The sequence below is a fragment of the Limulus polyphemus genome, unplaced genomic scaffold, assembly GCF_000517525.1.
Source record: "Limulus polyphemus unplaced genomic scaffold, Limulus_polyphemus-2.1.2 Scaffold401, whole genome shotgun sequence".
NCBI lineage: Eukaryota > Metazoa > Arthropoda > Merostomata > Xiphosura > Limulidae > Limulus > Limulus polyphemus.
In genome coordinates, this window is record NW_013666011.1 from 308127 (window position 1) to 320740 (window position 12614).

General features: G+C 33.4%; 1 protein-coding gene across 1 annotated transcript in view; it reads left to right on the forward strand.

Annotated features, from left to right (window-relative positions):
* The first annotated feature begins 7854 nt into the window (after window positions 1–7854).
* Window positions 7855–12614, forward strand: part of LOC106457990 (peroxidase-like) — a 29238-nt gene continuing 24478 nt past the window's right edge. The window contains exons 1-3 of the mRNA XM_022384108.1: window positions 7855–7875; window positions 8634–8761; window positions 11528–11752. Of these exons, the coding sequence (XP_022239816.1) occupies window positions 7855–7875; window positions 8634–8761; window positions 11528–11752 (374 nt within the window). The remainder of the gene's footprint in view (window positions 7876–8633; window positions 8762–11527; window positions 11753–12614) is intronic.

Genomic DNA, 12614 nt, shown 5'->3' on the forward strand with positions numbered 1-12614 from the left:
GAAATATAGCAAGACTTGCATTGCCTACTAAGAAAGTTAGTAGCCGGTAGTCATCGGGTTAAGTTCATCTACTTATAATGACAAAACAAACAAAGACGCCTAGGTCCCTTAACTTTCTTTACTTTGATAGAGCAGTCAAACACACCTAGGTCCATTAAACTATTTACGTTGATAGAGTAGGTAAATACACCTAGGTCCTTTAGCTTATTTACTTTGATAGAGTAGTCAAAGACACCTAGGTCTCTAACCCTGTTTACTTTGACAAAACAGTCAAACACACCTATATCCATTAAGCTATTTACTTTTATAAAACAGCCAAATATGCTTAGGTGCCTTAATTTATTTACTTTGATAGAGCAGCCAAAGATGCCTAGGTCCATTAACCTGTTTACTTTTATAAAACAGCCAAAGACGCATAGGTGCATTAATTGATTTTCTTTGATAGAGCAGCCAAAGACGCCTGAGCCCTTAAACTCATTCACTTTGATAGAGCAATCAAAGACACATAGATCCCTTAGCAATGTGAGTTATACCAAGCTGCACTACGTTGATGTATTTATAATGAGCTATTACTTACCATTACAGAAAATACAAAATCATGTCTTTTTTTTTCTTCAATGAGGTGATTGTGGATGAATATTTAACAAAAATTGCATGAGTTATAATGATATAACTTTCAAATATCTTATATTGTATTTAATTATATAATTTCGTGTAGTCTTTTGAAAAGCTTTGGTGTCAGAAGAGCCTTTGGTCTTTAAACAGTTTATTTTATAAGGTATGTAAAAGAAAGGACATATTCCCAGATTCCAGTCAACTGAGGCTACTCTTCTCAACTGATATCTTATTCTGATACCCTGTGGCAGCTAGTAAGAGGTGAAGCACGCCTTCTCAAAGATTTTGGATAAATAAATTATTTCTTTTTCTTATATTGATATCGATATTTTAACTATTTTAAGCTTAAAATTCTAGAATACTACTTAGTATTGTAGCAAAATGAGGAACCGAACCTTTTAATCAAGTTTAAAAAGAATTTTGAAGCTAGCTGCACAGTCATTGGAATCAATGGAAACATAGAATTAGAAACAACCAACAAAAATCATTTGAAGAAACGTTTGCAACTGAGCATGCAAGCCTTGCAAAGTCATGGAAATCAAGGGCTGGTACAATTTTAGAGAATTCTGTGATTATTCAGTGTTTTTCAGAACATAAGCAGTTAAAGAATGAGTTTTATTAAATGAGCTATATTTACATGGTTAACATAGTACGATTATTGTGTATTGATTTGGAGGTTATTTCAGAGTTTTTTTTTTTTGGTTCAAGCAATAAGCTTTGTCTGCCACTATACTTGTTACCAAAGTTTTTACAGCTATGAAACTTGCAAAACCAATGACTCAAAATGATGTATAAATAAATTGAAACACCTAAAGTAACTGTCTCTTTTACTGTACTGTTTGTTTCGGGTGGGGGCTAAGATAGAGCCATTATTACACACAATGTCAGGCACAGGCCACCACTGCTACTATAATATCCATTTGGAGTAAATACATTCCATCATTAATATTGTGTGTAAAATTATATCATGTTTAAAATAATGATAATCAAGTAAAAATAAAAATCAATTTAATGAATCTAACTAACTACAGTGCAAGTTATTCAAATATAATAAATATTTTAAAGAACATACTCGTGTCTAAATGTGAAATTTTGTACTCACTTCTTCTAAATTAATAACAACGGGTTTGCCAACATGTCCTTTCCATTGGTATATATATATATATTTGATTTCATATTACTAACCTAAAATCACATTATGTTAAACCCAAAATCCTCAGAGAATTTAATTAAGTAATTATACCAGCTCCTCTAGATGTTTGTTGTGTAAATAATGTTTTATTACTTAAAGTCAAGTAAGGATGTTGAAAGGATGGCACTGATACTGTGCATAAACAAATGATGAGAGTGATTAAAATACATCAACATGTTAAACTTCAGTTAGTAGAAAGCTAGATATTCTTATTATGAATAATGAGAACGATTTGCAACAATGATTATTCATGATATAAAGGAATCTACTTGAAGTAAATATAAAGTAACGACAACTGATATGGGTATTGGAAACGTTGTTACTTCTTTTAGGGATTTCAGTGATTTTTTAAATAACTAAAATAACAAAATAATTTACACACCATTGGTTTCCACATTCACAGATTAGTTGATTTACACTGTAAGTTCAATTATGCAGTTAATAATTAATTAAAAACAATTAAGAATTCGTACTTGTAAATCGACCTTTTGCTCCACACTACCTTCCCATTGGAACAATGTTCACAAAATGTCAATAATTAATATCAAATTAACGCTTTACCTGGTAACCTCACACTGCGTGACACCCATGTCAAGGCAAGATAAAATGTAGTCCCAATAACATCCAACAATTTCTAACTCATACACGTGGATTCATATTATATGGATAAATGAAATGAAAATTATCAATAACCAAATGTTAATAATGAAGTATTTGCTCAACTATAAAATAATAAGAGATATTTTATAATCACCATGGTTGTAAACTTGAAATACCATGATTGACAGTTGTAACTTCTACCTGTTTTACGTCATGTCATGATGTAATTGATACATCGTTCATACCACTTTTATCACAGACTGTTGTAGCACATGTTATTTTACTGTAGCCACACCCAATGATGTGATGTATAGCAAACTGTTATTAGGACAACATAGTGTGTTTATTATATGATGTAAAGCAAACAGTTTCCAGGACAATGCATAGGCTGTTTACAATCCCCATTCATAATTTCTTGACTTGCTGTCGATTAGAATTGGGCAGGTATATCTATGCATCGGTTTATGCATTATGTAATCCACATCATGAAGTTTATTATATGGCCTTGGTTCTACAAATCCAATGGCTAAAAAGATTTTTAAATGGTTTTGAAGTTTTATTTATGTGTATTCAAACAGTAAATACTTTTGTAGCCAATGAAATCAGCCAGACCAAAGTACAGCATAAAGAGAGCTATCGTTTGATGTATTTGAACCGACACCCTGTTTTTGGTTTTAACATTCGCTTACTGACAAATGGTGGAAGACAGGTTTAGCGATTATCGCGATGTTTTCAAAGCTGATTTACAACTAATGGGAGTAGAGTTGCCTTGAAATAAATTATGCAAATTCAGCATATAAACATTTCATTTGTTTTTGTTATACAATAATTAGATTTTGAATCCACATGCTTCTCTGGCCAGGAAATATATTCTTTTGTGTTTTAAATAAATGTTTTAATAATAGTTCAATATCATCTTCATCTATTCAGAAATAAACAAAGTTCTGATTATTTTTTTATGTCAAAATACTGCTATCACACATGCAATAGAGTCTTGTATGTATTGTAGTTATAGATAATCTAATTATGAATGAAATTGGAAACCAGTGAAGCTGGAACTGATCCTCCAGGATGGTACAAGTACCTTGGAACATTGTACCAATGTTCAGTGGATATTTCAAGAACCCATGCCTTTTAACTTCACCCTGGGTTGCTGTTTATGCATAAGGTCGATGACCACATACCAAAGTCAGAGAAATTGATAGGGAATACACCATACAGACCCTAGGACCCACTGAAGATTTGAAGGAAAGAAGACTGCTATATAATATATTGTTTTGATAATAAAGACAGTGGTGTTAATAAACTCAGACATCAATAACTTGTACATAGCTCTGTCAGTTATATAAAGACTTCAGCTGCTTGATACATTGAATATTAATTTAGATGATTATTTATTATTTATTTATTTTATCGAAATTGTTTTGGCAGACACCATGTTTATGCAATGAAAAGTCCCAAGTCGTTGTATAAAAATATTACGTGCTGCCATCAAGCGACTAAAATTGAAAGTATTATGAAGTATGGTAGTTATACATGTTTAAACTAAACTCACTACTAAGTAGTGATTTTCCTTTCTATTATTTCCCTACAAACATACGTGTAGTAGAAGAACAGAATAACATTACTGTTATATATTAATTAAGCTGCTATATCCTTTTGAATAAAAATATATTTTTAATTACTACTTTCAAAAAATATACCACAGAAAACCTAATTATATGCCTTTATCATAATAGGGAAACAAAATTTCGTGCATTTTATAAAACTACCATTCAGGATTGTGAATATTTGTTTTAAATAGTATAACAGATAATGACTTTTTTAAGTAAGTTTCATTTTTTATAACTACCTATTTATCTAGAAAATATGAAGCTAATAAAACATAGGTTGACATAATCTATAGGAAGGGATATATGTGTGTCTAGCATTAATGATTATCAACAAACCATGAAGAATATATTAAACAAAAATCCACAGCTATAATATTAATTCTTTAAAACTAGAGCATTATCATGCCAAATTTATTAGATTAGACTCACAAGTTTCATGTTTATATATTTGCATAATCTAAATAATTAAACACGATGAAGTCTTTGTTCTGCTTTGCTTTGAAAACGTTTGAAGTATTTTATTGTAACTATTAATGTCAGAAAAATTTCTTGCACATATCACGTAACATTTTATTTAAAGTTTTTGCCAAAGAAAACTTTACCTACTCACTTTTAATATCCAAAGTTTGGGCTGATATAAATGTATTTCCCTGGTCTTTCTAATCAGTGTTTATTGAGGTTAACCATGTGATACAGGCTATTTTTGTTTAAATGTTTACATGTGTACATAAATATATAGATTTGCCCTTTTCTCCAAATTTTTTCATGGACGATGTCAGAGCTGTTGCTAAAGCTTCATTCCAATCCAATTCGAACAAAAGAAGGCGATATTTTGGCATTATTCATTCCTAAATTCTTAGGAGTCAGTGGCTATTTGGAAACTATGGTTTAATGTATTCAGTTTGATAAAGCAGTCTGAGACGCCTAGGTCTCTTAATGTATTTACTTTGATGTAACAGTCAAAGACGTCTATATCCCTTAACTTATTTACTTTGAAGCAGCAGTCAAAGACGCCTAAGTCAGTTAGTAAAACGTAATATCAATTTTGATGCAGTAGTTGGCTGAATCTAGTTCTAACGGTTGCTGTATTAAGTATTATAACAATAATTCTGTTATTTAGGACAATACTGGTTTTAAATTGTATATTGCGAGTGTAGATTTCCAATCTCGGTGTCCAGTGTTCTGAGCTTTTTGAATTTGTATAATTAGTATGAGCATAACTATAGGTGTGCATTTCAATAACGCTTGAGTGAAAGTAAAATGGATGTATAAAAATATATCAATCACATCATATCTGCTATAACTAACGCTGACGAGACCTTTCGCTCAATACCGGAGCTCATATCTAAATCAAATACTTACGTAATACCAGAAGCAATGTATTACCATGTGCAACTAGATGAATGCAGCATTATTTGAAACCGTATTCTTGGGTAAAAGTCTTAGAATAACATGTATATAAACAAACCGTCAGATTTTATTATCAATTTTTTATTCACTTATTTATATATATGTGACAACCAATTCAAATTATTATTATGATGGTAGTATTTTGTCTAGATTCATTAACATAACTTGTTTGAAATAGTTGATGTTTCACTTCGGTGAATGTGTAACGCGTTTGAGATAAATGAATAAAATATAAACTAGAATAGTTTGTAAGAACTGTTACCAGAGGATGTTACCGAGAAACACAGCAGAACCGGTTACAGCCCACTGCTTTTCAAGAATTTCATTAGTTTACTCACATAGTTATCCTTTTCAAGATTTTCTTAAGCAGACTTCACACACACCGACTGAAAAGATGAACTGCTTCGTTAAGATTATTAGCACCCAATTTAATAACGATCCAAATTTATTATTTGAATTTCTACGTTACCCCAGAAAGCAGATAGTCACAGGGTCGAACTTGTACAAGCTTGTATGGGATAGCCATTTTCATATATGTCCACCATGTCAGAAAAACACGCAAGTTCAATAAGTCTTGATACAAAAGGATAAAAACCTTATAACCCGAGCGCTTTCGAACGGTGGACCTTCTTCTTCAGGGGCAAATTGGGAATCATATATGTACTTTATGTAAGAAGAAAAAAAAAAGATTAATACATCTTCATAACATTTCGATATCCGGATTACAAGGAAATCATTAACTACACGAAAATTTATCTGAATATAACTTACAACAGATATATTTTAAACCAACTTACGTAATCGTAATGAAAATGAGGTTGCAGAAATTCCAAACGTAACTTTACTTTGTTGTATTGCTGGACCAGAAAGCTATAACGCATTTTCGTTGTCTGAAAATCTTTTAGGTTTATGAATATAAAATGTTTATGTTTGGATATTCGCCCAAAACTTTTCGATGACAATCTGCGCTAGCTGTTTCTAATTTTGCAGTGAAAGACTAAGTACCATAAAGTACTTCACACGTTATTAAAAGTTGACTAATTATCCTTATTCAAATCTTTGTCTATTCTGTGATCAACAGATAGTTTTAAAACAAGTATGAAACTCCAAAATTGACAAAATGTTTGATCAGCTTTTGAGCCTCTTATGACCAAATGACATCTCTAGCTGATGTTTAAAGTGTGTTTTAAGTATCATACTGATATATTAAAAATGTTGGCTTAAGAGTCTTTAGCCTAAAGTCTACGGATATCATGATTTTATAGTATATATATGTATATAAACGTATACACATAGTACAAAATACCCATCAGAAATTGAATGATCCTTGTTTCGGCTATACAGACTACAAATAATTACATAACACCTTATTTTCAACTCAGTGTTCATCCTATTAAACCGTTACCGCAATTCAAGGGCAATGCCTCTGGCCGCTTGTACCGCAAACAGGACTGTTCGTAATAAAGAGGAAAGTATATTAAGTGCAGCACGATTTTTGTTTTTAATATATTTATATATATATATATATATATATAGTTAATAGTCGGTCATGGCATGCATAATAAAACTCTTCGTCCTCGTTTCTGTTACTGTGCCGTAAAGTATGTCGTTCAACAAACCTGACTCTGATGAAGACAGGTTAAAGTTGTTTACCCCTAAACACTTCTCGAAGTCTGGCATATGAAATATAAATACAACAGTAGAAAGGTCAGACCCGGCCCTAGGTAAAATTGCGACCTGTACGAACTATGTATTCGGCGCCCCTGCCCCTGTAAAATTGATAAGAACTGCTATTTCTGATGTCGATTTTGAAGCCTTTTGGGGTAAGCGCCCTATGCGGGAGCTCACGTCGCCCACTCCAAGGGTCGGCTTTGAGAGGGTTTTCGAGATTTATATTAGAGTTCAGCAATTTAAAGAGCTAAAGTAACTAAAAAATAATATCTGACGTTATTTATTGGCCATTAAAGTTGCATTAATTGAAACATTCGAAGTAGCGTCATAATTATGTCATGCTTAAGTAACCGTCCCGAAAATAAGGTCACAAATTGGTAAAATATATTTACTTTGTTGTATTGTTGGACCCAGAGGCTGTGACGTATATTCGTTGTTTAAAATCATATAAGTTTATCAATATAAAACGATTGTTTCTTATTTTTTTCGAATGTTCACATAAAAAATTTTGAAGGGAAATCTGCGTTAGCTGTTTCTACTTTTGAAAAGATAGACTAGATCTCTAAGGCAGCTAGTCAACAGCACTCACCGCCAACTCTTAGACTGCTCTTGTCTGACTGCATAATGGAATTTGACCGCTACCCTTATAACGCACTCACTACCCCAAAGTGCGGAGCGCGACTTTTTGTTTTAGTAACTGGACCCGAATGATTCATAGTCGGGCACTCTAATCACTAACCAATATAAGAGGAAATGGCTATAGCTTCCAAGCAAGTAAGAGTTCTAAGGATAAGTCGAGATAGAAATATAATAACTAAAGAACAAACAGCAATGTAAGCTTTTTTAACTATTCGCATTTTTTTTCTCAACTCATTTGTTAGTACGACCTATAAAGATAAGAAAATAAAGATTTTCAGGAGTGAAAGTATTTTTCTCAGTATTTTCCTCCCCCTGAAAATCATACCGCACACGTGTTATCGCAATTGTTCACGCCTCCCGCTAATCAAAGTTCCTCGTAAGCTACAATTCACTAAGTTCATGCTTCGAAAGTACCCTGTTGTCTTGCGGGCTAAGGTTTTTTAACCAAGGGTTAAGAGAAGACAACCCTTGCGGAAAACTCCTCTGTCAGGATAATGGCGAAACCGTTGGGCAATGGTGAATTCTACTCAGATCTTTGGAACTGATACTGCGGGGCACAGCAGGGACGACGACTAGTGCACTAGCTCTCCTATGGGCTTTGGCCCAAGGTGACTAGTCTCGTGAATATGTGGTTGCCAAAACGTGGACAGGTGCAGTTACCAACCCTGAAAGTTACTCCGACAGGGACATCTTTAGCGGTGGGAGGGCTATTTAGCCCTAGACCGATAGTTCGCCCACCTTAAGCCTAGCAACCCCAGGCCAGTAGGATTCCTGGTGGCCGACGTTTGACTTGCCCTTCGAGGGTCTGAAGAAATAGCACCTTATCTCTGATGCTACAAATCATCATTTTCTTTTTGTTGTCAGGTGCAGGAATTAAGAATAATTTGGTATAGGCATGTGCAAAAGATGGACCAGGACATTTTGGTGAAATGGGCAGCAAAGAGGAAAGTGAAAGACAAAACAACGGAGAGGAAGACCAAGGAAGAGATGGAAGTATTGTGTTAAAGATGACAGTGATCAAGTAGGCCTCACTGTGGTGAAAAGAATCCCGAGACACCCTGACCCCAAAAGAAGATGCTTCGAAACTACTTGAATTCGAGCTTTCAAGGATGCGACTGATATTCCATTGTAATGAAGACCACACAATAATTATTGCTTATGAACATCGTAGTGGATACACACACATGCTTAAAATAGAAATGTATACACTTCTTCAGCAGTGTTGTTTTTCGTTATCTTAGCCTAAAATTCACAATATTTGTAGACATCAAACTTCTCATTTAGGGAGTAAGTTCGTCTGAAGAGTAACAATCAAAATATTCTACGGATTCATTCAATTGTGTTTTTTTATTTCCCAGGAATAAATCGTTTGGCATCTAATAAATGAAGCCACTAAAATCAAGAACGTTATGATAGTTTTATTTTAGCTCTTTAAAAATTAAGTTAGATGTAAAACTTTTGAAAGTGCTTTACTTCAGGTGCAACAGACTATCAGCTTCAAACATGTTTAAAAATGTTAGCTGTTAAAATAAAAACGTATCGTCCATGTAATATGATTGTATATAATGTTAATAAACTTTAGCCGAAATCAGTTTACAGATTCTTAAATATTGATCAAAGAGTAATAGCTTTTAAAATGTTTTAATATTGTTTATTTTTTAAAAAATGATAAAATTGGTTATAAATGGCGATCCGTTACAAACTTAGTATACATGCTTCCTACCGATTTATAATTGTAATATCATGTAAGGGGAGGCAGCGTTTGCATTTACAAACTAAGATTATGAACTGTATGTATACATTAACGCATGTTTTCTTGACCAAAAGGAGAGACCTACTGAGTATGCATGATCCAATATTTTGTTTCCAAATGTTCAAAGGTCAAAATTCAACCGAAAAGGAAAGTTCGATTAAGTTTTGCAACTCTTCGTAATCTTTTTTTTTTTTTAAATAATAGACTCTTTGAATTGTATGAACAGACTTGAAAAATATATTAATCAGACAATTTAACTAGAAATTACATTACGTAACTATCTAGAAATATTCTTTGATAGATTGTTTAGGCAGAGAATTCATGGTGAAACTTTGTTGAATGGACGGCAACTGCCAGTTGCAGGAACACAAGTGTAGAGGAAGACTTTCGAAACGTCGCCTTCTATACTTGTGTTTCTATTTAGAAATAACCACACATAATATTAAAGTAAGACTGTTTTTGTTTTGTTTAAGTCAAAGGTGATATATAAAGCCACAGATAAAAAAACCTTTTCGCTAAACTTTACATACGTTTTCGATATTTCAATAACCAAAAATTTCAAATGTAGAAATATATTTCGATATTTATCTTGTATATTTCCTCTCGTCTTTCACTCAGATGAAAACATTTGGAATAAATAGTATCCATAAGACACCCATCAACAGATGTTTTTAAAATAATGTTAAAATCTGCCAAATATTATTACATTATTCCAGCCCCCCCCCCCCCCAGTGGCACAGCGGTATGTCTGCGGACTTACAACGCTAGAATCCTGGTTTCGATACCCGTGGTGGGCAGAGCACAGATAGCCCATTGTGTAGCTTGTGCTTAACTACAAACAAACATTATTCCAAACATAAAAATTTATGCAATTTGATACGCACTGCACTTTTTTATGTCTTTGAAAGATCAAAGGTCGGTTATATAATCAGTGAACATTTCTAACCAAATAGAAACACTGAAATATAGCTAACCTAATCTAATACCAGACATAGGTATAGCCTTTTGATGATCTTGACACACGGCATTTTAGGAATATAGTGTTACGTCTCTGGTCGTATGTTAATTTCCGGTATAAATTTTTCCCGAGGAACTTCAGCGATACAAGTCCTTTCTTAAATAAAACTAGTTTATTCTTTCTCAATACAACTTTGCCATATACAGGATTTCCACAGTCACTTTAACTTCAACACACGCTATAATTCACAACGATTCACACACTTTACTCATGTTCACTACCGCTCACTTGACTCAATTATCTGTCTCTATATCTCTCTTCAATCTGCTATCTGCAATTATATATGCTGTCACTCTTTATTTGCCGGCCTTATATATTAAAATAGAGGGCGTCTGGCAAACACTCGAGCCTTCGTGATCCTTCTAGAAACTCATCACGTGTTACTAGCGTCACTTGACTTCCGCTGTCGTAACAATAGTCTATAACAACAGTATACAAATTGAAACGAATAAAAACGTTTTACTTATTGATATGTTTAAAATTACAAAAGGAAGTTTCTAGTAAGTAATTTTGAGTGTGTTGTCAAATTCAAACTTTATTTTAGAGAAACAAAGCTCGGAAACTTTTTCAGGCTCCCCTTGGGGTGATCCATATCTTTATAGTTTGGGGGATCTTCCTTGAAAAAATATGGGAGAAAATCACGGCATGTAAATTTCGTAAATAATGAATTGGTTTGTGTTTTATCTTGGACTTATGCAGTTAATTACACTTAATGAAAATTTGTCATCACGCCTAGCATAAATTTGTTGCCATGATTAGACGAGAGCGCATCACAAAGTATGAAACATTTGACTGTTGCCTTGAAAAGCTATCGAAACAGCCTTGACAGCCGGGCAACATTAATACTATTTGTTGACTAGTTTACCTGTCATTTTTCATGTTTATTAATACGTTTAATAAATTCATTTTTATTTAATATTTTCCTCAAACTATATATTTGCATTTGTTATTGTTTTGTTGTATCAGCAAAATATAATGAGTGGACATTTCTAACCAAATAAATGATCGTTTTTCAGGTATTTGACCATAGCAGCGGCAGTGCTCTTGACATGTGGGGACTCCGCCATTGTATTCCCTGTCAATAGGCCGACTCCACTGAATCCCAAGCTATCTCCTCACTGTGCACTGATAGTACGTAGCGTTAAAAGAAATGGTGGAGGTGGTCCACACCCTTTTTCTCCACCACACCCGGAATTCGTTGCAAATGAAGGCCTGCGATATATCGCCAACTTTATACCTGAGTATGTTTCTGTTAATTTATTTTAATATATGAGCTGTCTTTAAAGGTATATATAAAACTCAATAAACATTAAGATAATTTTAGATATTATAAGTTCAGTTTTTGTATTAAATTTTGTAAAAAACATTGTGAGCTACTTAAGCAAATCATACTTTTCTATATATATTTTGTACTTTTTTGTGAAGACAACAGTTATTTTAGATTCATACTCTCAACACTTAGATTGCGGCGTTTCTCTATGAACAAGTATCTTTTCACATGACATTGAAGAAATATCTTAACAAATTTATCCGACATCAGTGCATACATATAGGTGGGGCAACTGTCTCAGGGGACTGCCTGCTACAACTCATCAAAGCTCTACTTGTGACATAATTATTTTTGTGCCCAGGGGCCTGACTGGTAATAGTCAGTCCCACCTCGTAGAGACCCACTTATAAGATACGTAAAATTTAAACTTTTACGACCCAGGATCCCACCTGATACACGATTACAACTCGTGAAAGGCTCTTTTGTGAACAAGGCCGGCACAGTAGTCTTTGAGGCTTCTTTTTAAGTGCAATATTACACGAAACAATCAGAAACATTATTTTATCTTATGCATGCGGTTGTAACTTAGAGTATTCATTTACTTATATAACATTATTAAAGTTGTACTTAGGGTGGGTGGGTATTCCTGCACCAAGGCCTTCATAGGCCTACCTAAGTCACTGCCATATTAGTATTTTCCAAAGTTACGGATATTTTCTTGCAAAGTACATTTCAGGAACTCTTTCTGCTCGGGTACCCTTTACTGCGCTTGACACAAAGCTTTTAGTGTCTTACATTCAAAATTTCATTAAACTACTTTTTGTTTATGTTAT